This window comes from Falco rusticolus, chromosome 4, assembly GCF_015220075.1.
Source record: "Falco rusticolus isolate bFalRus1 chromosome 4, bFalRus1.pri, whole genome shotgun sequence".
Taxonomy (NCBI): domain Eukaryota; kingdom Metazoa; phylum Chordata; class Aves; order Falconiformes; family Falconidae; genus Falco; species Falco rusticolus.
In genome coordinates this window covers 108,398,941-108,425,477 of record NC_051190.1, presented here as the reverse complement: position 1 = coordinate 108,425,477, position 26,537 = coordinate 108,398,941, and the positions used below count along the sequence as shown (strand labels likewise).

The 26,537-nt window shown below is 41.4% G+C and overlaps 1 protein-coding gene across 3 annotated transcripts in view; it reads left to right on the top strand.

Moving 5' to 3' along the window:
- Positions 1-26,537, top strand: part of CHN2 (chimerin 2) — a 163,333-nt gene that overhangs the window by 118,775 nt on the left and 18,021 nt on the right. For all 3 annotated transcript variants that reach the window (XM_037384163.1, XM_037384164.1, XM_037384162.1), the window contains 2 exons: positions 18,874-18,951; positions 25,502-25,586. In XM_037384163.1, coding sequence (XP_037240060.1) covers positions 18,874-18,951; positions 25,502-25,586 — 163 coding nt within the window. The remainder of the gene's footprint in view (positions 1-18,873; positions 18,952-25,501; positions 25,587-26,537) is intronic.

Sequence of the window (26,537 nt, the reverse complement as noted above, 5' to 3'; positions counted from 1 at the left end):
ATTCTCAGATCAATCTTGCCTGGTTCTTTTTCTTCCTGTTCACCTTCCAAAATCTAGCCGTCTCAGAAACTCAGCCAAGTAGATGTTTCTGTAGCCGGCCAAATTTGTATCTTAGAAGAAACTGGGAAAAGCAAAGTTCCCGGCGCTGATGGAGAACCACTGGGGTGAAGTGAAGCACAGGGAGCTCAGTACAGATGCTGGGTGCTCTGAGCGTCCTGTCCCCTCCCAGGAGGCTGGCAGCTACATCTTGTATCATGCAGAGCCTCTGACGTGTGCTCCAGGTTTGATCCTAAACAAATGGTGTGGAAGTTCCTTCATCCTGAAGGTGGTAAGGCGAGGAAGTCACTTGCAAAGTGTACATGAAAAAAAAAATATTCACATCTTCATTGGCATTTTAAATTATGTGAGGCACTATTCATCCCTGATGGCTGAGAAAGGATACTAGCTTTAATAATTTCTGCTAATTGCTGATATGATTTTAGGGAAAGATGATTTATCTTGCTTCAGTAGACAGCTCAGGTTCTTACTTACCAAGCTCACTTGCTGACAGTAAATGTACACAGCTGCTCAAGATAGAAAGCTATTTTAATAATATACTTCCTAGCACAATCTTTTTTTCAACAATAACATTTGAAAAGTTTGCAGGAAGAACAGGTGGCACATTCTGTTTAGAATATAAGCTTTCTTTCGATTTAGCTATCAACTTAGATCCATATGAAAATGTGTTTGATCTTTGTAACTTGCTGTACATTTTTTCCTGTATATCCACTACTACAAAATACAGTTGTGTGAGACCGTAGTATCTAAAATTGTGATACCAAAAGTCTAAATATTTGCATATTTCTGATGAAACTTCCTGATAATTTTATTTTACCTGTACACAATTTAGCACAATAATCTCTGGTTTAGTGACAGAAGTTGGGTTCATGAGGATGGTGTTTACTGTGCATTGCTCCAGTTGATATCACAAGTCTTTCCTTTGCCTCTAATACATTTTTCAAATATGGCCAACTAATTAAATTTAGATATAGAGATGCTTCTATATTGATATACATATTATATGCATATATATTGTATATGCATAGCATATCAAAATATATATACATATGCAGATGTACTAAAGACAAAGTGTAATTTTATATTACATGAGTATAATAGAGTCATAAATATAAAATATTCCCACTGTTCTTTGGTTTCTGTGCAGATTTATGACCTATCAAATGGATTAAAGCCTGTGGCTGCTGCACAATGAAGGCAGCTGCTCAATATTTATTTTTATCTTCATTGTTGAAAAAGTAGACCCACTACTCATTAAATTAGTCCCGGTTCTTCCAGTAAGCACAGTCTATCTCCTTCAGCAGGAGTCCAGGTTAGAGGTATTTGGAAGTTTTCCAGCAACACCTACTTTTTTTCTTTTTTATTTTTCAGAAAATGTATGTTTGAGCCTGAAATGTTTCATTCAAAAGAAAAAAATATTTTACTGAGTCCAAGTGGCCATATGTATTCACACATCACACCTCCATCCTCAGCACTCACACCTCACTACTTCCTTGGATTTCTTGAGGTGTTCTCAGCCTTGGTGTAATCTGCCTGATAGATTGGCTAATTACGTTGAAAATTAATGATCTCCGGGCCTTAGGCTGTCTGCCATTAAGCTGAGAACCCAAGCCGCAGTCTGGCTGGCAGATCTTTCCCAGACACAGCAGACCTGAAACTGTATCTTTTTTGCCAGAAAACTCCTTCCACCAAAGCCCCACCATTTTCCCTGGGATTCAAAATTTGGAAGAAAGACAAGAAACTTTACATAGAACTTGCTTTTCAGCCAAGTCTAGTCCACTCACACTCTTTGATAAATCATCATATTAATCCACACCACCTATTATGTCCATGGAATGACAGGCTCTATGAATAAATACATACATGTGTATACATATTTTTATATATATACACACACAAAAAAAAAATTAGACAAAATATGTTGTCTGTAAGTAGGTAGATTTGTGTTGTGCCCAGAAAGGCAGTACTGGAATTCTTCAGATAGTTCTTAGCTTTGGTATTTCTTGGCTCCTAAATGTTTTAGTTGCCATCTATTTATAAACTTAGGAAGTTATTTTAAAGATGTATTTTAATGGCAAGTCTAAGAGAGGCTCATTTTGAACTAAAATACTTGTGATTTTCCAGTAGATGTTCTAAAAATATTTTAGTTGTGTATGTGTTGTGCACCGCAGTCTTTTGCAATGGCAAGGGTTGATCCTCAGGCAGATTGGGGTTTGTTAGGAATTACAAAATAGAGTATTGGGTTGTAAAATAATCTACATCCCATGATAATATTCAAGGAGAGCTTTAGATTATTATAAACATTGAATAAATTGACTGACTTTTGTTGTAGTTGTACACATTTCTTTTTTGAACTTGTGATGATGTGTTCTCTGAAGAAATAAGAGATCTGGTTATTCTGGGCAAAACAGGGACAGCGAGGAGAAAAACCTGCACATTAAAATGGGATTTCTACTTCCCTCCTCCTCTTCGTTTGCATGTTGATCAATAATTCAGCACTTAAGTGAAGGAGAAACAAAAGCTTTACTACTTGGGGTATTCTATATAGTGCACTTTTAAAATATTCTGGTCCTTGCTCCGATATTTGCAAATTCTTCTTCACAGGCTTAAAATTTAATGTCTTTTTCTGTTGTGGTTATGTTCCATTTCATATTTTCTTCTTGTGTGAAAAAAAGGCCTTGTTGTGAAGGTGGGGCAGCTTTCTAGACTGTAAGCTCTTCAGGGCAGGGAATGGTCTCGTATTCCATGTTTGTACAGCATCACTGTTGCCTTGACCTGGTCGAAGGCTTAAGTTCCTGTGCACTATTGCAATGCAAATAATAAACACTACTGAAAAATAAAGAGTCTGTTCAGTCAATTGGAGTCTTACCCAGGTATGAACAGAGGGGAACTAGGTGTCAAAGTCAATGCGCTCCATTACGGGTTGTTTAGCACATACTAACAGATTAAACCAGTAATGAGCAGCTAGTTGATGCTTTGCAGACTTTAGAAGATTTGCTGATGATAAATATGATGACATTTCTTGTTAACAATAAATAGTGAGACTGTACAGATTTACCAAACAAAGGAAAATTATTCATACTCTGTGATCCTACCATTTAAAAAGCCCTTGAATCCTAAAGGGCTTCTGTAAATATAAATCACTGTGAACTGCAGAATTGCTAAAGCATACAGCAAAGCAATTCTGTAAATCTAGAGTGTCTGATCGTTCAGTTCACTACATGAGTTACCATATAGTTAACCATATGAAAAATGAAAAAAAATTCATTTTTTCTAACAAAACAAAACAAAGTATCTCTAGGCAATGAGTTAATGTGTGTCAATGATTCCAGATGCTTAGAGAATAAAAATGAAACTTTACCAACAGAATTAGCTCAGTAAGTATTTTTCTCATTTGATGCTCCATGCGGTTATGGGAGCAGAGTCATCTTAGCTGAATGTGAGCAGGAAATGATGGGAATATTGATTGTATGGATAGCCTATGTAAAACTGCATTAAAAAAAGTGGCCTAAATGTGTTCAGCAGGATGGATGGCCCACTTCTAATGTGAAACAGGCAATTACACAAGGGCAGGAAGCAGAAGGTGAAAAATACACAGGGTAAAAGTCTGTCACTATGAGATGGCAGAGACCCCTGTTTAGAGCTGGTGCCAAACTACAGTAGAGTCTGGGCTGAAGATTCGCTAAATTCTTCTTCCCTTGAGGTGGGACTTCTTATCATTCAGAAATCAGAAATAAAAGTACTGCAGTTGTCTTTGATGTTGTACTTTTGGAGGAGGGGCATTTTAGACATTTTGCTCTGGCTGCTCACGATGACTTTCTGATTGCCTAGCTGACGTTTTTCTGATAGGGAAAAATCTGCCGGAATCACCTGTAGCCTAAGCTTCCCATGACATTGGTCTGTGCGAAAGCAAGGAACTAATCTCCTTATCCCCAACTGATCTCCAAGGCCCTTCTGATCTCATTTGGTGCTTAGCACTGCTGTGATTTTTAAGAAGCGATGCCTCCCCCCCATCTCTTTCTTTTGCACACAATGTGCCAAAACCCTGCTACCTGGCCCTTAATGGCTGGGTGTAGAGAGTTGGTTGCTGGACGGTTCCTAACTCTTCCACTTATTAGTAAACATGTATGTTTTTCACACTGCTGAGACCATCATTGATCAGACTGTCAGTGTAAACAGCTGGGGGAACAGCTAGAATTGCTTTTTTAGTGGCTTTGTTGTTAGCTGAGAGCAACCACTTGTTCATTTCCAGGGGTTGGCTCTTTGTCCCAGGGGCTCCCCGGGACAGATGTTCCCCCTCACCTCTGCCCTGCAGAGTCTGTGCAGCTGTGATACAGAGGTGTAGAGCTTTATCTCGCCAACACCCAGCTGATTTGCGTTGCACAGAGAGAGGCAACAATGTGGAAGTCAGCGGCACAGTCAAGCTGTGGGTAACCTGAAGCTGAATCTGGTTGATGTGCTGAAGCAACCTGAAAGTCTGTTGGGGATTACAGCTGCTCCTTAATCCCGGTGTTTGCCTGGTGCTTGTTACTGGACTCTGCAGCTGGGGATATTGCTACAGCCTCTGCTGCTCTTTGCCATTTATAGGCAGTAGTATCTAGTAAGGGCACCTTGGTTTTTAACCTGCACCTACCTGGGGATTGCAGTGGTTTCCTTTGAAAACATTCGTTGCCGCCACAATCTGTCCCACTGCTGCTACCAGCTGCTCGTTCCTAAAAAACAAACTAGGAATCAGTGTTAGAGTAACAGCCTCTTCAGTGGCTCATGCATTGGAGAGCAAGTGGTACATGTGTTGCAAGGCATGTTTTGCCTGTTAGTTTGCAAACAAATTTAGGATGTTGAGGTTTTGACCTATAAAGCTTGAGGTGATTTGTGAACTGTTGCCTGTGGGGATAACCTTTCTCTTTGCAATGTTTTGCCACTGCTGAAGTTAATGAAGAAGATTAGTAAGAGAGCAAAAAGCCCCCAGCTGGGAAGACCTCTTCCTACACCTCAGGAAAGTCTCCAGGTCTGGTGCCCTGCAAGTACTATGGAGCAGTGAAGGCTGTGAAACTGGGCTGCAAACGAAATGTGGAGCACAGGGGAAATGGAAGCAACTGGCTCGCTTTCTATGCTAATCTTGTACTTCTGTTAAATTACTAAAACCCCATGTTGGCAAGTTGCAAAAAATTGCTATAAATTAAATAAAACAAGGACAGCATGCAATCACAATGATGCTGATAGAAGATGGCAGGTCATTTAATGAAATCTCCTTGTATTACAGGAATAGTAAACCAACTTGTTAAACTTCTAAAAGCAAATTAGATGGTTTTAAAATGAAGTGACAATGCATTTAAGTGATAAATCAACTTATTTTGTCTGAACGGACAATCCAGTGCTCAGCCTATTTTTCAAAATGTAGAATCTACAGGCTGTTATTTTTAATGTTGCAATGAAAACAAGTTTTGCCTAATTTGGAAATTGATTTAAGATAAATGGAAGCAATTAGTGTGGTGTGAAAACATACCACCCAAAAAGACATGTGTGGAGCTATGGTTTTCTTTCAGTGCAGTGAAGTCTGATTTTAGTTGTTGCCTTGTGCTCTGGCAAGTCTTCGACTAGTTTGTGTAAACATGAGGTTTAAAATGCTGCATTGTCTGCTCATGGCTGAGTAAATCCTTCATTAATACCTTCTATATTAAGTGTGTCCCCTCCACTGGGGCTGAAGTGCGATACTTTACCAACAGCTGAGAGTCTGTCTAAGACATTCCTTCAGGGGTGCTTCTCGTTGATAAGCCTTTGCAAGGGCAGGGCTGGGGCATGGCTCCTTCTTCCCATGCTGGCTAGATTAAGTCTGCGTTTCAGTTGAAGCCCCGAGAGAGCAAAAATGAGAGCAGAAGAGGGTCCTGATCCACATCAGCCTGCTAAGACATGAGTCTTTTGTTACTTCTTTCTTCAACCAGGAGAATAAGATTCTTTGCTGCTTGAAATTATAAAGCATTTAGAGATGTGCTTCTTGTTTTAGTAGCAGAAAAGGCATTCTCGGTGGGGTGAGGCTGTCACTGCAGATTAAAAAAGCCCTGGGAAACAACTGATTAACAGAAAGAAAATGAGTGCAAAGCCCCTGTGTCTCTGTATTGAGCTTGTACAGGGGAATACAACTTTGCTCGGCAGTTGTCGGTAGAGGATCACCTTTGAAACTGACATTTTATCAAAGCACTGTAGTGGAGAGCTATAATAGTAATACTGCACTTTTGTTTTTACTTTGTTCTCAATTGTGATAAAAGTAAAACACTCAACTTTTCATAAATGAGCACTGAGGAAGCAAGATAAAAGGCAGAAAAAGATTTGAGTTAGATTGACTGAAACTGTTCCAACTATTTTTCATGTTTTATTAACTGTTTTTAACAAAGTGTTTCAAACTGGAAACAGAAAATTGCTTTTTTAAAATGCTTCAAACTTAAATGCTTTTTTTAAAAGATGGAATCTGGGTCTTGGTCAGAACTTCCCTCTGCAAAGTTCCTAGCCCGATAAGTCACGTGTACTGCAACAGAAAAAGATTTCCCTGAAAAATCCCACCTCCCAAGTTCAAACATACTGACTTATATGTTGTTCTACTCTTCACATTAGCAAAGTATAAAGTAATGGTACTTTGTGAAGCAAGTGAATCCTCCCTCTTTTTTTATCATAACCCCTGGTCTAACTCTGTGGTGTGCTGAATGCCTTCAGGTCTGAATTAGTAGCAGTGGAAGATGTGCTGCACGTTGTCAGTTCAAGCTCTTCCAGTATATGCTGGTGCTGCTGAGACAGTAAAACTCAGAGTGCGTTTGGTAGGAGCTGTTATGTCTCTTGTTTCATCAGCATCTTGATTTTCTGCGCTGCTATGCACTGGCCGCAGCTGTGCAAACCCACTGAAAGCCACAAGCTTGCTCCAGAAGTCTCCCAGATAGAGCTGGTGTGTACAGCTGTGTCCAAGGGGATAATCTGAACCTCACTCTGTGTGGTTATATGCAAGGAGAAGGAGACTGAGGTTTTTGGGCAAAACCACAAATATACAGTGACATCTCCCACAGACACTGATCTGCACTTAGGAGTAAAACCATTCTTGGGTCTTAGCCTGGTTCAGCCACTGGGGCTGGGGCAGGAGCTGCAGTGGGGCACTGTCGGGTGGTGGGTCCCAGCCTCAGATGAGGCTGCATGGAGGAGTGCATGTCTGCTATTCCCAGTCACCTAAGGAAAGATGAAATTGCTTCCTTGTTTTTCCTTTCGGGGAAGAAAAAAAAACCCAGCTTGAAGGAGCTTTTTATTCTTTTTACTATTTGTGGAACGGCTTCATCTTCATGTGGCAGCATTCGTGTGCATCTAGTGCCTGTCAGTAACATAAAGAGGGTGGTAGCAGCTACGTGGCCTCTTTGAGCAGTGTTTTCAATGAGACATCTGCCACAAAGCAAAAACCTCTGCTCTGCAGAAGAACGTTGGTGCAGATGGCACCAAGTACCACATATACACAGAGGCCACATTCCCCTGTCCCAAACAGTAATCAGGTAATGTGCTTAAGATAATATATAAATTCAGATAAAAGCCAGCTAGGTAGACTGCAGAAAATACTTTAGCTGGACAGGATCGCTGTATACAGAGTCAGTTGAAGTTATTCATACTTTCCCAGAGTTCATCCCGGAGTGCTGCAGTGACTGTCATCCTTTGGTGTGTCGTGATCAGAAAGGGGAGAATTCAGAGTGATTTCATAGATTTGGAGCTGAATTCAAGGCAGAAAAGCGACTACAGAGCTAACTATTTCCAGAACCGAAGTTTTGTGATATTTAGTTCCATTGACTTAAGTGGGGCTGTAAGGTATGGATGAAATCTTTTACCTACAAAATGTCTTAGCTGAATTGGTCCTGATGGTGAAACTAACTTGTTCTGTTGTGTGTATCCCCAGCCATTCCTCACCACAAGTGAAATGAAATAAATAAGCTGTAAACCAAGGTACTGCAGTTGAACAGGCATGGATAGAGGTAGGGTACAGCATCAGTCTTGATTTTAGCGTACTTTAAAAGTGCTGCTGCTGACAGGACAGTATCTATTCAGATCAGCTAAACTGCTGTTAAAGAATATAAATATTAGAGTGGTGGCAACTATATATTTTGAAAGAAATTTCTTTCATTCTGCAAAGTACAAACATTTTCCTTTCTGTGGGCAGAGTCAACTGCAGTTTGAGTTTATGCTGGTAGTAGCCCCGTGGGTCCCATGAATTAAATCCCAGGCTGAGTAGTGATGTCATTCCCTCAGTTCCTTTTTAATCTCCTTTTTGTGCTGAGAGCAGCCATCTGTCCCCCTCCAAACAATGACGGAAGCAGCTGTGCATGGTGTGCCATCAGGAACAAAAGCCATTGCTTCATACCAGAGGGCAGTGGGCTGCAGGTTGCAGCGAATTATAAAGATAACAGGGTCAAATGACACCTGTACAGAAAAATACAACTAGGATCATACAGCCTTTATGTGTTCATTCAGTAGCAGAGAAGTGGGGTCAGTCTTTGAGGTTTTCTCTAGTGGCCATGGGAATGTATATGTGTTTTCAAGGACAGCTGCGGTGGTACTTACCCATGGAGTAGTAGAGTAACAAAATCAGCTTCAAGCAGCAGGCCAAGCAAATACAGCATAAAACAATTCTTTCAAAGGGAAAATAAACGAACTTGGATACATTCTGGTACTTTATACAAGTTCAAAGATTGTGATCTCAAGTGGTTTGCGTATCCTATAACATGTCCTTATAAAAGCGCACTGAACCATGCTTTTCATGTGCATTCTGCAGCACACAGTAGTTCCCTTGCTGCTTTGTGGGAAAAAGGAAGCTGAATGAGGGCCGAGTGCTGCTCAGAAGCCTTATCCAGGAGAAGTTGGTTATGCTTTGAGCTGCTTTTTCTGCAGGGTGAGCTGGAAGGAGCTGGAGGAGGGGACCTACTGCACAGGGTTAAATAGCCCATTCCTTCGGGTGGCTTTCTACCTTTCAGCAAGTCATGCTAGTCCTGTCCCAACTATTCTTTCTTGTGTGCTGGGTCCACACAGGAGAAGCTGATAGAGGTTTAAGCTATAGGAAACCTTCTTATATGCTAAGGGGGAACATAATACATGGGGTAAAGTTCATGCTTATAATGAAATAGGTAAGTGATCACAGAACCTCCTGTCTTTTTAACCCCACATCACTTTTGTCTGCATGAATTCCTGCTCTGTTTCTAAGCAAACATGCATTTTGAAGCCATTAGTCAGAGGTATACCAGGGGTCACACAGCCTTACCACTTCTTTTGGGATGACAGTCCAGGATTTGACCCTGTCTTTCATGAACAGGGTGACATTCCTTGAAGCTTAATGGGACAGAAGCACATATTTCACAAATGGGTAAGCTGTAAACACTGTAAACATAGGGGAACACATCCTGGGACACAGAGCTATTCATGGATGTACAGCTGAGCCCAGACGAGCTGTAAGACAGCCATGGCTGGCCCAGTACCAAAACCAGTGATCCCTGCCATGCCACAGCTCCACTTACGCACATGGAAAATGGTTCCTTATTGCCCTCTTTTCTTTTTTTTTTTCCCATGCAATTCTTTAGGGATTCTGAAATAGAAATTCACAGTCATAAAGTACAGCATCTTTCTAAAACTTGCATTTCTCCTTTTTTTTGGTGAAGTGCAATGGCTTAGGCTTGTTAAAAAGTATTCTTTCAACTTGAAAACTTGTTGTATTCTTATTTGCTAATTGGTACTTCCTGTCCTAAATGGTATGAATAACTCCTTTCACCTTAGATTGTCTACCTAGTTTATATGTTTTTACAGGAAGAAGTCACAAGATGCTGCAGTAAAAGGGGACAGAGATATTACTAATGATGGAAAACACATGATTGCATTTCTAGGTCCTTGTATTGTGTAGTTTACCTGAAGATGTTGTGACTGCTGAGCAGCAGTGTAACTCAGTCATGCTGTTTGTAAGTTTGAGACTGAAACTTCAAAGAGTTCGTTCTCAACACCCAGAAACTGCCAAAACTAGAGAAAAATCCTGTTTGCTGCTTGATACTGATATTGGCACAGTCCTTCTTGCAAATTGCTTATCTCCCCATCTCCATGCTAAATGAACAGAGCATTACACCATTGAGAATCCACTCCTGAACTGTTACTGTCCAGGAACAATTTTATAAATTACCTTTTAGGCAAGATGACTACTGGTTCAGGAGTCACTGGTTCACAAATTATTTGTTCTCTTCCACTTCCAGAAATTACTTCTTTAACCCACATTAAAGTCTCTTGTTTTAAACTGGCTTGAGCTGGGGCAAAACTTAGGGCGCTGCTGTTGGTTCCCGAGACTGCCACAGCATACTTTACATTCTGGCAGCTCTCTGGTGTTGCTTTACAGCCCCTCCAGAGATCAGCTGGCTCGGCTGAGAGGTTAGTGGCTCCAAACACAAATGCCGTTGCTGTCTGACTCTGTGGTTTCTGGGAAACTTTCCTGAAGCCTGTTTTCCTCCACGTTTTGTCATAATCCCAGGAGGGGTGGATTTTTGCTTCTCTATATGAACAGAATCTCTGACTGTGGTCCCTAAGATTCAGCCTAGAGCATATGTTGCAATGCTGAGTTGGTCTCACTCTGAGAAACTTTTACTCCCACCAGCATATAGTATCAGAACTCAAAAGTGAGAAACAGAAGAACTTTCTGTGGTTTATTTTTTTGTATTGCATTTATTTTTGTTGTGTTAAGTTTTACTGTGTTGAGAGCAGACGGCCAGTTACTGTGCTGCTTTGAGATAACACATGGCTGTAGGGTGTAGTAGCATCTGAGACAGAGAAATAAGAATTATCCCCAAAGTGAGGAAGTGTTTGGGTACAGTGCTATGTATGCATTTGGGTGTGTAATGAGGCATACGTCAAACATCCAGGCCTTATGCCCACCAGCTATACAACATAGTAGCTGTGTAACACTGGGATTTATTATCAAGCTCATTCATTTGATTAAACAGACTTAATGCAGTCTCACTAAACATGGTCCTCAGTTTAACCCTGTGATTGAGCATGGCAATCAACCAGCTCCTTCAATGCACAAGCAGTTATGGTTAATGCCAACCCCACACTAGCAAGGCGAAAGGCCCCAAGGGCAGGACTGCTGCACTCTAGGTGCCTCTAGCCCCTTTCCCATCCTTTCAAGGACCCTGCGCCTCAACCCCAGGCTTCTCCTTTCTCAGAAGGGACATTCTTGCCTTCTTCTCTTTCCCCAGCTGGGGAAGTAAGCATGTTAACTTCTCCACTTCGTTGTGGTGGCTCAGCAGGTTTGGCTCTAGTTCAAGCTCTGCAGTCTCCTTGCAAGGCAATGATGGTTTTAATCAATGGCAAGCTGGCCTTCCTAAACAAAGTGCTGTTTCTTCAGAAAGCAAGAGCTTCATAGTGAAAATGTAGAAAGATGAACAGGTCATGTACTTGTATAGCTCTCGTGGTGCTGAGGTGGCATCTGCTGGGGGTCTGGATAAAAACTTTAATATTTAGGATATTTTTTAAAATCTCTGTCTCTTGACTAATAGTCCCATATATTACAGACAGCATGAGTCACTTCCCTCTTAATTTGGAGAGGCCATTGTATATCATATTAAGTTCATTATGTTGCTAGGCTATTTCCTCTGTGGGTGAAATGTCAACATACTGGCAACCTATATAGTTAGCATCAGAAATTTGTATTAATTACAGACTAATTCCTCCATAGTTATACTTCTTGAAAAAGTTCATCCAGTGAGCCCAGAGAAACCTATAAAGGTTACATGCAGCTGTATAACAAATGATACAGTAAACTGGGTATTCCGTGTTTCCAGAGCATGAGTCTTAGCCAGGTCTAAAGTATGGGAAGTATTGACAACCAAAACAAAGTACACTTATTATTAAATGATTACTGATAGGTATGGTTGAGGCTGATTCCTTACTTCATTTATTCTAAAATCGAATAGATAGTAGAAAAATAGAAATAGAAAAGAGTTCAGGGAGATAGTAATCTTAACTAATTTTTAATATCTTAAAGTAAGCAATCTGTTTCTACCTGAATCATCTAACTTCCTTATATGATCCATAAATGAACTGCAAGAAGGCAATTCAATCTCACCCATTTTAAACTTGATCTGTCTTAGAAAAGGATGAATCACTGTCTGGAAGTTTTCTGGTTTTCTCCTTTGGCTACAAAGAGACATCAGTTTACTGTTTTAGGTTAGACACCTGCTGTCCGTCTGTCTGTCCATCCGTCCAACCATTCATTCTATCCTTAAATGTCCATTTGTTGGAAAAATAGTCTGTTAGTTTTGTTGTCAACACAAACAATATAATTGACAGAATAATGGGATCATTGCAAATTTTTTACAGATATCAGGATTAATATTATGTCTGAATTTTTGTTTGCCTACAGATCAGTTGTTGTCATAGATGTGCCTTAATTGATAGCTGTGATAACAATATTCATTCACACACACTGTAGTCAGTCAAACAGTCAAATTCAGTTAATCACGTGTTGCATCCACACAGAGAAAAAGAAGTAATTCATAAATAAATTCAGTGCAGTTTCCCTAAGAAAGCCCTATCTTGAAGATGAAGTGGCTCCTGACCGCCCCACCACAGGGGACCTGGTGCTCTTCTTCCTTCATGGCAGCAGAAATGGCAGCAGTGTCTGGCTCTGCTCTCATCTGCCCCACTTAGCCCTCATGTCCCCACTCTTTCATCCCTCTGCTAACGTTTGGGTCATGAGTATTAGGCACAGAGGAGAGGATCACAAACTTGGCCAGGAAAACATCATTAATAACCTTGACAAGTATGGAGATGGATTGGGAAGGATAAAGGAGAGAGTGGGAGGAAAGGAAGTTGAGGCAGTAAGTAGGCTAGACCTGCTGGTACCGTGTTAATCTCTACAGGGTTATTTGAGGGAATCGCTGAATTAGTTCATACTATACCTAGATTCTTTCCTTATTTCTGGACTCTTTCTTCCTTGATACTGGCATGGTATTTGTAACACAATGCATATTTATTATGGTTTACAAAAATAAGAAATCAAAATACTATTTCAGACATATTAAATAGAATGGTTGATGTGAAATAGATAGCCTAATGCATTGATACAATTGCCTGACAGTATAAAAGGTTTTTTTATTTTTTAATTGGAGATGGCTATGTAATTGCATACCACTTAATGTAACCTCCAGTTGTTGTTCCAAAATAGACACTAGTTTATTATATTAATACTCTATAAGAGGCTTACAACAACTATTATTTTCATAATAGTCTCTCTTGTGACTTCCTGATTCTACAGCATTTCACCTTTGGCTGTTGTATTGTTTGGTTCACTACATTGTTTTGAGAAAAATAATCATGATGCATACAGAAAAATCTCTTTGAGAAGGATTTAGAAAGGGGATCTGAAGTTTAAGGGGGATTGTATTTCCATTTGCTGTTGGTAAATTATGTCTTTTATCTGTGGGGGAGGGGACCAAATACTGTGTCAGTGCATCTAAAATGACAACGGGTCACTGCGATGCTAATAAACAGGCAATCACACTAACTTAGGAGAGTTCTGAAGATTAAAATTTTAAAAACTTTAACTTCAGAGCCTTTATTGCAGGAGGAGTCCTAAATGAGTGGTTCCTTTTGCCCTGAAATGGGTTATCCTTAGAAGAGAGGTGTGGTTGGCAGTGATGGAAGTGCACCCACGCTCTCCAGAATAGGAGCCCAGTGTAGGTAATCTCCTGCCATAAACACTTATGCCTATTGTTAACAGCTCCTCAGGCTCATGATTTGCAGAGGAACTGATGGTTATTAAAAACAAGAAAGCTGAAACTCTTAAGGAGTAAAAAGCAAAACTATAGGTATATCTGAATCCTTTAAAAAAACCTCATTGCTTTTTTTTTTTTTTTTTTAATGACAATGTCCAGGTTACTGGGCTCCAGCTCACCTGAAAGGAAGTTTTGTGCTGGAAATGAGAGACTTTTTATTATGAATACGTTGGTTTTTCAGAGGGCAAGGCAGCGCCCTTGAGAAGTCCAGACAGACCTGTGTTTGGGGGAGACTCTCAGCGATTGCAGCTGGAGTGCTGTTAATCAGAGGAGGTCTACAAGTATTTTTGTTTATTTTTGATTCTTCGGGAGCAAGTAGATTGGGTTCCCCCAAAAAGCAAACCAGAGAGCAGCAGCAGCTCGGTTTCTGTGTGGTCTGACTCCTTTCCTTCTAACACCAAGCTTTTTGTTGTGGAGTTTTCTGGCCAAGCTCACCTCTGCAGTGTCCGTTCACCTAATTGATGTCAAAGAAACTTCCTGCCAGAGGGAGAGTTTCTTAGGAAAGTGGGGTTTGCAAGATTGGGTTGGCAAGTGCCACTCTGCAGGCATCATGCTCTGTTTCATGTTCTACGTTTTCTGCTTGGAGCTTGTTTCCTCCCACTGTTTCAGCAGCACTGAAGCCTTTTAATGGCAGCTGCTGGTGGCATGGCAGTGGGAGGCACAGGCTGGCAGCACTGTGGTATGGCAGACCGTTGGCTGACTAGCCTCTGCCACCACTTCCCCTCCATGCCCTGTGTTTTGCTAAGAGCTGGCTTCTTTGGCATTGTCTCCTGAGCACATCGTGGGAAGAGCGCTGTGGGAGAAAACCAGAAAAAAACCAATAGATGCAAGATTCCGGCACCATGTGTCATCTCCACGGCGTGTTTGCAATTGAATAAACATAATCTGTCTGATGTTACCGAGTATGCCGTGCCTGCGAGGAAACAGGACTCTCTTTGACCTATGACTGTATCTATGTGCAGAGTTCAGTATATTTAGTTAAAGATCACTCATGGATTTGTCACAATTCCTCATCACGGAGCAATCTCCCTTTCACTTGTGGTGTCGTCCAAGGAGACGTGCCCATGCGGCTCCTCCACTTGCTGTAGCAGTGCCCGTCAGCAGGTAAAGCGGGAGCCAAAGGCCTGCCACTCAGTACCCTCTCCCTGCCAGCCAGGGGTGGGCACGGTGGTGGCAGGAGGGCAAGAGCCATCACTCCTGCAGTGTCCCCTCCTGCCACACTGGAGCTGGCATGGGGGAGCTGGGCGGCACGCTGTGAAGTTCCCCTGCTGCTTGCATCCAGTGAGTACTCAACACTGCCCACACGACTACAGCAGAAATCATGCCACATGTACAAAACCAAAAGCTTTTCATACTACAATTTGTTCTTTCCTAGCCCTGAGGCCTTTGTTAGCAAACAAGACGCCAGTCTTTGAGGGGAGAGACAATGGTGTGGTTCAGCGCACTTTGCAAAGGCATGCTGGAAATTGTGCAACAGCTGAGTCACCCTCTCTTCCCCCCCTACTTTTAAATTTGTTATCCTGTTCAGTTACATTTATTTTGCTGTGAATGCCCAGTTTGATATACAGCACATGTGTTTTACAGAAAGACTAGTGAACTAGAATCACATGTTATGCAGAAATCCTTTGGTCTGAAAATGCAGACAACCTGTATTTGTCTTTCAGCCTTCACTAGCTTAGATGTTTGGTGACAACTAGCAATAATACTTTTAACCACCAGCGTTCTCCTCCTTAGCTGCAGGCTAACTTGCTAACTTGATCAAGAGACGCTCTTTGAATGTGTTGATACCACATGCAGTAAATTTTGTATTAAGTAAAAGAGAAGAGCACTGGGATTGACCTATGGTATCAGTGTGTTGGAACTAGTTGCTGCTGAGAATTTATTACGGCTGCTGTTTGCATTATATTTAGAGAGAGAAAGGGTTATATACGTGGTCCAGCTCATCTGTTTTACAGCACCGTTTAGACACCAAACCTGGTAGGGCTTTGTATGATTAAGATTCTTAAGGATGCACTCACTGTTGCCTTCTGTACACATCCTGTGTTTGCAAGGGATCCCATTAAACAACTGTCTAAACAGGGCCCAAGCAAGGCAGAAAAAAGCAACCTAGGGGATAAATAAAATTTCATATATGATAAACAGTAAGTACTGATCTGTCTTAGTCATATGAACTGGTCTGGCTGAGTTGTCCTCCTCCAAGTCTATTAAGCTCAGTGCTTCTGTGCAAACACTCAGAGTTTCCATCAAATACAGTACTGTATGTCTGATCCCAGGATGACACTCTGATATTCCAAAAATAGCTTAATAAATAGAAATTCCAAGATGTATCATCATAAGCCTGTAGCTTGAGTATCAAATCTGCCATGTTATGTAAAAAAATATTGGTTATATAATGGGATTTTTATCAGTCTAGTGACAAATACAAATATTAGAGCATTATTAGGAAACTGACCTCTCTCTGACTTTGGATCTGTTAGGCTGGAAGTCAAAGAGAAAGTAGCTTATGTATATAGGGGGATTTAGATGCTGTAGCTTCAGAGGTGTCTAATGACTTAGACCTAGTTTGGTGGTTTTGTTCCAGATAAATGTAAATACATTTAAAATGGTACTGAGGAAAGAAACTGGAGTGTGGTAAGAACTTCAAGCTGCTCCAGAGTTTCCTTCCTGATGGCCCCAAACTGAAGCCATTGCCACTGCTGGGGTCAGAAGTGGCATGTACTCCTCATCTCTTGAAATACATTAAGAGCGAGCTGGGGAACTGTAGTTTGTCTTTATCTGCTGGAAAGCAGATAAAGGTCCTGAGCTAGCAGAAATTGGGACTCAGTAGTGGGAGGACATATGGAAAAGCAGCAGGGATTTCCTCCAGGCAGAGCAATGTTCATACATACATTACAGCCAGTTGTCACAGCGGTCAGGTAACAGTGCCAAGCCCTGGGGAAAGGCCAGGCAGGCAGCAACTGCTCGAGGAGCAATGGGGTTGTGTGGAAGTCTTCCCTACCAGGGAGCAGAAGCTTTGAGTGTGGGAGCATGGATAAAGAGATGCTGTGAGTTACCTGGAAAAGAAAAAATTTAGGTATGCTATACATAGAAGTAAGTGCATCATTTTATAACTGAGAAGCTGATTTTGAAGGTTGCACAGCTTCTTGAAAACCCTAAGTAGGGCACTATCTGAAATTGCATGGCCTGATGTTACTGATGGCTGACCATCTGTCCCCATGGGCTTTCAAATCAGGAGAGCATCGCTATTACTAAGAGCAGGCAGTCTATATGGTGGGGGTTTTAGCAAGTGAATTAGATGAACCTTTTTGACTTTTCAGCCTGACGTAAAAGCAGACTGAAAAAAACAGAGGCAAGTTCAACTTCACAAGTTAGCATAAGTGAATTAAATACTTTAATTTCACCAATTTTCTGGGTAAGTTGAAGAGAGGCAGACTATAAAAGGCTGATGTGGTCTCTAGTGTCTCTAGTTCAAAGAGGCAGTTTTGCTAGTATTGCTGATGGCCCCCCAGTTTGCTCTGTTGCATTAGCCACACCTTAGAGAATTAAATCTCACAGTGCCATGCTCAGCAGGTAACTCCTGTCCTCTTCTTATGGGTGGAGAATGGGCATACTCACTAAGGAAGCAGGAATGGGGAGCTGGAGGGAGGGAAGCCAGTGGGAAGGGGGCGCTGAATGTGCTTCCCAGGGGATGCTCAGTGTCACACATCTTCTGTGGCCTGGGACAGGGAACTACCGGCCTGTGAAGAAGTGAATCAAGGTCCTCAAAGTAGCACTGCAAGCTGTAGCACAGACTGGTCAGGGTGCAGATCCATCCTGTCCCTGGGCTCTATTTAGAAATCAATTTCTGCCCCTTCCCCCCCTCCCCCTAAATCTATAGAGGCATGTAAGCGGAGCAGAGACGACTGCTGATGCTACCATGCAGACCGTGTTCTGCAATCAGGGCTGTGCGCATGGGCATCCTACATCTGTGTGAAGCTCCCCTGCTGCCTTCACTCGAGCGCGGCACAGGGCTCGGGGGGCTTCCTAGCCTGCATCATCCTAGCTGGGCTTTCGACTTCCCCCGACAGTGAGCTAGTTCCATGCTACCACGTGCACACTGACAAAATGCTCTAGTTTAATAGATGGCATAAAAGTGCTATTAATGCTTGGAGTGCGGCTGGATTTTTCCCCTTGTACAGGATATCAGGGTAGGGGGTGGGGTGGGGTGGGGGGTGGGAGTAGGGGGTGGTCAGTGGGGAGATATTTAGCCCTGTAAGATTAAACAATCATCATGGGTTTAAGGGCTTAATCTGCTGGCATGCAGGCTGCTGGCTGATAAGTCTCTGAGTCTGAGTATAATTGGATGCAGCATCAGATTCAGTTGTGTGGGCTTTCCTGGGGCTTTTTGTTTGTTTGTTCATTTTTAACACACTGCGGAGTTGAAGCAATCTGTTCCTGGAAATGCCTTTGGGCATGAAGCTGTAACACTGTTCCCTCGCCGGCCGGCCGGCATTTCGGCAGCACCTAGCTGGAGACCACCGCTCAGGGAGGGTGGGGGTGGTGGGGGGGGTTGCTCAGTGCATGAATTCGGGCTATTGTTCAAGACACACATCTGCCTTAAGAAATCACACGGCACAGGCCGTTACTTATTCAGATGCAGAAGCTCCTTCCGTCCCACAAGACGGCCCATTCAAGTCACATGCCAGAGGTCTCAGCAGAATGGGCTGCAGCTGCTTCAAATCTGCTGTCTAACATCAGAAGCAGTTGGACAAACTGTACTGTACTGACTGCAGTCAGGCTCCCGGGTGCCGAGGAAGACAGGGAAAAGATTTGGGATCCCAGCGCTATGTTCTCGGAGGATCTGTGGCTGGAAAATGACAAAAACTGTGCTGTTGTTCACAAGTCGAAGCGAGGAAGGAAGCGCCAAGAGCTCCTGGCCGTGGCCCTGGGGGTGAAGGTGGGAGTCAAGGGGGCACTTTTGTGGCAACCTCTGAAACTCTTTGCCTATTCACAGATCACCTCCTTGGTCAGAAGAGCAGCCTTAACTCAAAATGACAACCACTTCAACTATGAAAAAGCACACAATTTTAAGGTAAGCACATCTTCCTATTATTTTCAGCTAAAAAGTTCTGTTTAGATGCCTCACATTTTATTTTTTGATGTGCTGGGGTTTTCACACACCCACCGATACTTCGAGAAAAGTGTTGAAAAAAGTATTTTTCTACTTTAAGTTCCCTTGACTGCATTCTTAATGTGGTTTTATATAGGCACTTAATCCAAATAACAGTTTTGCTACTCACTACACTACTTGACTAGCATTTTAGCTCTTTTGGCACAGATTAATTTTTCTTTTTTATTCAAAGTACTTCATGTTGATTGTCTAAAGTGTATCCGTTTTTAAATGAAAAAAAGGCCTCTTTTCAAAAGAAGCCAGTAGCATTTTACCAGCAAAAATTTTGGTCCATTTCTGTTTCAGATGAAGTTGAGGGAGCTTGAATACTCCCTAACAATAAAGCAGACCACAGTGGTGGTATTGTCCCCTAGCTTTTGTTCCACCACCATATGCTAAGGAAATGCTCTCAGAGCCCCACTGAACTATAGGATCTAAGCTTAGGTTTGCTTGTCATACTAAACCAAATAGCTGGACAAACACAGGGATGTTTAAATGGATCATCTTTTTGCTGCCTTACATATATAAAATCAGATTTTTAGGGATTTTTTCTCCAAGTGCTGTGTCTGGCATGCTGCAGCAGGGAAGTGACTCAGCTTTGGAGCTTTGGAAAGGGACCTTCCAGGCAGCTTGTACTAAAATGTTTTGCCAAAAGGACTGTGCTGGTTTTGGAGTATGCCAGCCAGTTACTGTATCTAATGCTGTCAAATTGCGGTTTGATGCTTATCGGAATGGATACAGAGAGAAGAAGAGGCAGTAACAAGACAAGAAAGGAATGCATCTCAGCTTTGAAACCTCAGTTTACTTAATGCTCCTTGAGGATGCTGATCTGGGTCACTGTCAGAATAGTTCAGCTCGTTAGCAGAAGGAGAGTGTTCTGTAACTCAGGCCTGTCAAAAAAGGAGAAGCACTGATTAAAATTATTTCACTGATTTCCTGGTTTAGCAAAAAAGCTTCATTTCTTATTTTTCTACATATTCTGCCATGCAAACATTGCTCTCCTCTGCAGTACCTCTACTGTAGTTCGTAAATCAATAATTTAATATTAGTGAGCAAGGCAAATAATAGCACCTCTTTTCTTATTCCCCCTCCTTGACCCAGTCTACAGAAAAGTCAATATTTATCTCACTGATCGGCACTGAAGGAAATAGGGAAAATACTCTTGTGGGTTTTTGCTTGATTAAAACAGCTTTCATTCTTTCTGGGTTTTGCCCTCATTATCATTTTAATATGAAAACTATTTTAGTTTAACTAGAAAATATTTTCTCATGACTGAGACTTTTTTCCACTTTGACCCGTGCATTCTTTCCTCCTCAAAATTCCCCTTGTTTTGGCTTTGATTTATAATTGGACATGTGCCCAGTTAACTTTGCGTTTGCACAATCTAGCTGTTGTACAGTCTCTGTTCTTTTCTGTTTCAAAAGAGTCATAGTTTAACTGGAAAATCACATGATTAAAATATATATGTATTCAAACACATGACAGCAAAAAATTATTGTTTTATCCTAATAAAGGCAATAAATACTTAGGGAAGAAACATTTTAAAAAAAATGTCCAGAAAGGCCAGTCAGAAGTGTTAAATTTACTTAACAAAGAAGTATGTTCACTATGCAAATACAGTTAATTTTCCAAAGGAATATATTAGAACATGTCTAGTTGTTGTAAAAAACCATGGATAGAATGCTTAGAGTAGAATATTTAGATTTGAAAGATGGCTAAATTCAAGTCTATAACTTTAATATATTCCATATTCACTACATTAAAGGGGTAAGAAGTTATTTAAAAGAAAGAATGGCTTTATGGGTCTTGGGGCAAAATTCTTAATGGCTTTTGACAGCACTCAGGCTATGATGATATGGGATTTATCTGATGGAAAACACTATTTTGCAGACATTCAGAAAGTTGTCTTCCCCATTTTTTAGGTGAAGATTGATGGGTATTATATCATTCGTCTGAGTTCATAGGGACAAAGGTTACAGGTCACAGTGTCCCTCATAATCTTGTCACAGGCAATTCTTCATGAACAAACAGGCACTCTTTAGCTCTTGTCCTTTAGCCATGAAGAATCTTAAAAATGAAGGACACATATTTCACGAAGCTGCTGAGATTTTTGTAGATCTTACACTGAAGATCTTACCCACTGGAAGAGAGAATGAACTAAAGGCAAAAATAGACTCAAGGCACAGATTCAGGGCAAGGATGGCTCTCCCTCCATCCTTTCCAAGCTAACATAAAAGTTAAAAGGGACCATTGGAGTTTGGAGCATGAGGGCACCAGGTTATGTCCTTCTCTGCATCTGTGCTTTCTGATTTAGCCTCAGTTCCGAATTTCAGGGCACTGAAGGCAAATGAACAAAAAAAGATTTAGTATCCAGACTGATTTGTTAAGCTGGGTGCATCCTGAGCACACAACGCAGTCACATGGATTTAGGTTTGGAGCTGGCATCTGGTGGGACAACTTTGCATAAGCCAGTGCAGACATACCACAATTCAGGAAAGAGAATAAATCTCTGAAGCCCTGTTTAGAAAGACAGAGGTATTTCTGTAACTATGTGGGCGTCAGCCTAACAGGATTGTAAAGTCTTGCATCTTGTTACAGTTAGGATCCAGCAGGCTCTCTGGGATGTGCTTTACCTGCCAGCTTCAGTGGGGTCCCAGCTAGCGGTGAGGTCAACCTCAAGCCCGAGGGCAGCAGCATGGAGTTTAGGGATGCTCCGTGCATTTTGTTCTAGGCTGGGAATTCATGAGAGGGCCTCTGCGCTGCTTTAAGTGAGCGAATACAGTTGAATAATATGCATTTTCCACACTATTGTGCCTGTTTGCTGCTATAGCACGGGCAAATCCCATTTGCAGGCAGGCTAGGGGAGTAAAGGCAGCTGATTATGGACAGGTCAGGAGATCTACTGGGAGAAAGTCTCTGGGATAAATTTCTCTTTGTGTTAATCACTGCAGATAAACACTGCTTCTGGGAGACAAAGGGGTTGCAGGAGGCATTTTTTAACAGGCATCATGAAGATTATGTGTATTTAAATAAAAATAACAGCAGAGTCAGCTTTTCTTCCCTGCAAACGGCTCAGGTTCAGCAGGAGAGTACAAATTTACATGTATTCAGGTGAAAGTCTGAAAAAAACTTGTTTTCTTTGGAGGCAAATAGAAAAGTCTTCAAACCCAATCACATAAATAACAAAATTGTCACAGAAACAGCACTATATAATGCAAATAAAAAAACATGCGTTTCAATTCAATTTTTTAGTTTGTTTCTGCAATATTGCTTAAGGGATTTTATTGTTTTGCCACTGTGTGGGCACTGCTTCACTTCGGTCTCAGTTTCTCTCTCTGTGAAAACGGCTCAGACACAGACTAAACCTGAATGAGATAGCACCCATGGAGGGAGTTCTGCTGTTTAAAAACAAGGGTTCCAGAAGGCCAAAAGGCAAAGGTGAGAGCACAGAAAGGCAATAAGAAGAGACACTCAGTGCAGTATTGGGTGAGACAGTACAGCAGAGAAGAGAGGACGATTGTAAGAATTAACTTTTCATTGAAAGATCTGGAAAGAAAAGAAGTGAAGAAGCTAAGATGCTAGGGGTTAGACATTGTGAAAAGAAGAAGAAACACTAAAACAAGAGAAGTGCCGTGTATAGTCTGAAATGTCATGGGTTTGGCTTATATGAGGAAATATTTTCCTGTAAGTTCTTTTTTAAAGTCGGAATTATGTGTCAACTGTAGCCCAAGCAGCCTGAGCCTATGCTGTGTGTACACAGAGAGAACACCTGAGACTGCAGGATGGGGCAGGGACCAGTAATAAATAGATTTTGATCACGTTTCCATAAAATCTAAGTCCAGTCCATTTGTAATGATGCAGTTACAAAGGATGGGCCAAAACCTAAAAACCCATCTCAAAACCCTAAGACCTTGGAGGCAAAACTCCCAATTACCATTCAAAAGTGTTATGTGCAAGCTTCGGGCTGCATTCGGGCATTGTGCTCATAAGAACAGATTTCCTTCATTACTTCTTTAAAATTAATGGCAGGCCATAAGTGACTTAGTTCAAAACTGCATCTTAACAGATGTTTTGCACCTTCATCTAGAAACTTTGGAAGATCTCCCTTTTCCAGTTAGAGATAGCGAGTATTTCCCTGTTTCCACTTCACCAGAAACCACCAAGACTAGCTTTCCACAGTGCATTTCAGCTGGGAACTTGCCATTTGGGCTAAAATGCAGATCTGTGAAAAATGGAAGTGAATGAGTGAAGAGAGTTAACCTTTGAGGGCCACCAAGCTGAAGGGGACAAGGGACGGGTGCACAGTCAGCACTTCTCAGGTGGCGTCCTTGGTCAGAGTTGATGACTTTCCCATTAAATGACAGGAGACATCAAGGAATAATTAGCTATCATTTTCTAAATAGGCCACAGCAAGATCCACTGCAATAAGCTTTATGTAAAGTGAACAAGTAGGCCACAAATATCCTAGCAACTGCAATGGGCTTTAAATATGAAATTCCACCATTTAAAAAAATCCTGAATAACCTTTTGCAGCCACTTCCCACAAGGTTAGTTTTGTAAACTGCTGCAAAGCAGAAGACACATTAGCTACCTTCCCACAGCAGATGATTTTCACCCACAATTAAACACAGGCGAAAACCTACTAATTATGTGGTTATCAGTCTAAAAATGGTAAAGATGCAGGCATAATTAGTTGTAGCTGTAGTTTTGTATCTACTGAAGGTCACAGAGAGCATAAGCCTGGAACTCTGGTCACCAGCTGATGTTAGATACAGCCATTTGCCCCCACTAAAAGCCATGTCTGAAATTCATGCTACCCACCCTGCAAAATAAGATCTTTCAATCTGTCTATCTCAAACTCTATTGCAAAGTGTTGTTTCCCAGAGATACACATTTTTCTGAGAGATAAAATACCATTTTGAAAGATAAATATGACTAGTCAGACATTCCAGTTTTGACCTTTTACTATAAAAAAGGAGGAGGAATTACTATTGCTTTAAGCTTATTTATGCAAGTATTGGCTATGAGTAGTTGGTCAGGAGTCATTTGTGGTCAGGCTCACATTTTTATTGCTAAATCAGAAAGAGAGGTCTGTATTAAAATCACAATATTTCATCTTCCTGGGGAATGGACTCGAGTACAGGCTTGTGTAGGTGTGATCCTGCAGACAAATGGGGTGAAAGCATTAGCAACCCACATGCTCGGCTTTAAACTTCACAAAGTTTATCTGAAAAGGGCAATGACCATTTTTTTTACTATATGAAAAGAGCAGCTTTCTACATCCTGGGGTTGGAAGTGGCCTTTCAGCCATCTGCCCAACGGGTAAATGAGCAGAGAGAAGGAAAAGGAAGCATTAGCAGCCAGAGTGTGCATGATTTATGTTTTGTTAAGTTCAATTAAGTCTCTGGCCAGAACTAGTTCATACCATGTCCATTCATACAGGCCCAGACCTCATTATTTATTCATCTTTTCAATGAAAATGAAATGCTTACTTTACCAGAACATACACCTTAAAAAGGCCTGCTGCTGTAACCTTTGGAAGAGCAGCAGAGGAAGCAGTGGTGGTGTGCAAAACCTGGCTGGGGACCATGAGCTCTGTTAGCATGCAGGTCATTTTATTCCTCCTTATTTACTCATGGGTGGATTGTAGCAAAATGAAGTTTGGTCTACTGAAAAAAAGCCTACTGACATCTTTTCCCTATGTGAGTTCAGTTTACTTCCTGGAGTAAGGAAGGGTATCATTTGCTTTTATCACTAATGGATTCCAGCGTGCAAAATCAGATCATTACCCAACCGCTGCCTGGAACGGCTGCACAAATCAGTCATCCCTGATACAAATTTACAGCAGTCACCTTGAGTTTTGTTCAGTGTCATCGCATAGAAATGCACATGTAACACCATAGTTATAGTGTGTTCAAACCTGAGTGGTGCTCTTAAAACATGGGTCTTGCATCAGATCTGTGGCCACACACAGTTACAGGGAACCAAAACATGGTGCATTCAAAGGGACTTTTCAGTCACTGCATTTCCCCTACTTTCAAGTGATCTGTTGAAGAAGAGCATTTGAATCTCAGAAACATTCCTGTTTTGTTTGAACTCGTCAAATAAAAGCACTGACTACAGTTCTTTGGATTATTAGTTTTATATTTTTTTCCTTTGACTAGTGAACTTGGTTTCCTCCCCTCTGCTACAGCTAAAATGTCAGTTAGCAAAAATTATTTGTTTTCAGTGTCATACACAGCTCAGCCTTCTGTTATGTTAAGCCTATTGAAAGATAAACTTCAAGATCAAAGCAAATTTCTGTTCCCATGGTTTATTTCATCTAGACTTTGGAAAGATGTGGGCACTGTGTGCTAAAGATTTACTCCTACTGAGTCTTCTGTTGTTTATCCATTTCAGTTGTTCCATCTGTCAGACCATCTGCCTCCAATGACCCCATTTCTTTTTTTTTTTCCCCCCATTTGTATTACAGGTCCATACGTTTCGAGGTCCGCACTGGTGTGAATACTGCGCCAACTTCATGTGGGGTCTCATCGCTCAGGGAGTGAGGTGTTCAGGTAGCCCTTCCACATTTTCTGTCATTCTTTTGAAATGCTCTGACATCTCTCCCACTCCCAGCCTGCAGTCCCTGCAGGAGCTGGGGTAGGGATTACTTTACAGAACAAGGCAAGAAATCCTCCCATGCAAGTTAGGGCATTGTCATTTTCCCCATTAGCTGGTTTAGAAATTAAGCTACCGGCTCTTGGTCACTGAGGGTGCCATACTTTCCGTAGTACCTTGGTGTGCATTGCTGTATACATTAAGAATTAATCTTTGTGGTTAAGTTATCCCTGGATGGTTTTATGTCTTAAGAAACAAGCTTTGGAAATGGCAGAGCCAGCCAACAGCTAGGCTTCATAACTCATCTTTTTTGCCACCAATTACTGAGAATTGCCCTTGTCTGCCAAAAGACTGTCACCTGTTTCTTATAAAATACCATGCATTGCTTTAAGCCTAAAGTAGCCCATCTCGAAGGAAAGCAAAAAATACCACCTTAATTTTCCTAGAAAGATTAGTTTTCTGGTGCCTTTGTAACTATATTAGCATTTTAATAGCGCTTTAATTATTTTGTTTGTTCTTTTGTTAAAAATAATCATCTTGGGAAAATGCAATAATCATCACATCGTGAGGTTTTGTATTCAGCAAGTGAAATAGTATTTGCTGCATTGTAAATGGGGTTTCATAACTCCTTGCTACGGACCTTCAATCCCATCAGTGTCTCACCTGAATATGCTTCTGTCTTACCTCTCCCTGCGCTGACCTCCAGGCATTCCTGACCTCAGACTGGCACCGAACATGTCCAGCCCTGACATCTACTTTTCATGGGCAGAGGAGGTGGTGGTTATTAAAATTTAGACCACAGTTTGAAGGATCAAAGTACCTTTCACAAATGTACAGTTTTAATAAGTGCAGTCTCAATTACTGCTGCATCTTATCTGCCTGTAGATGAATAATGGTAACACAAAGAA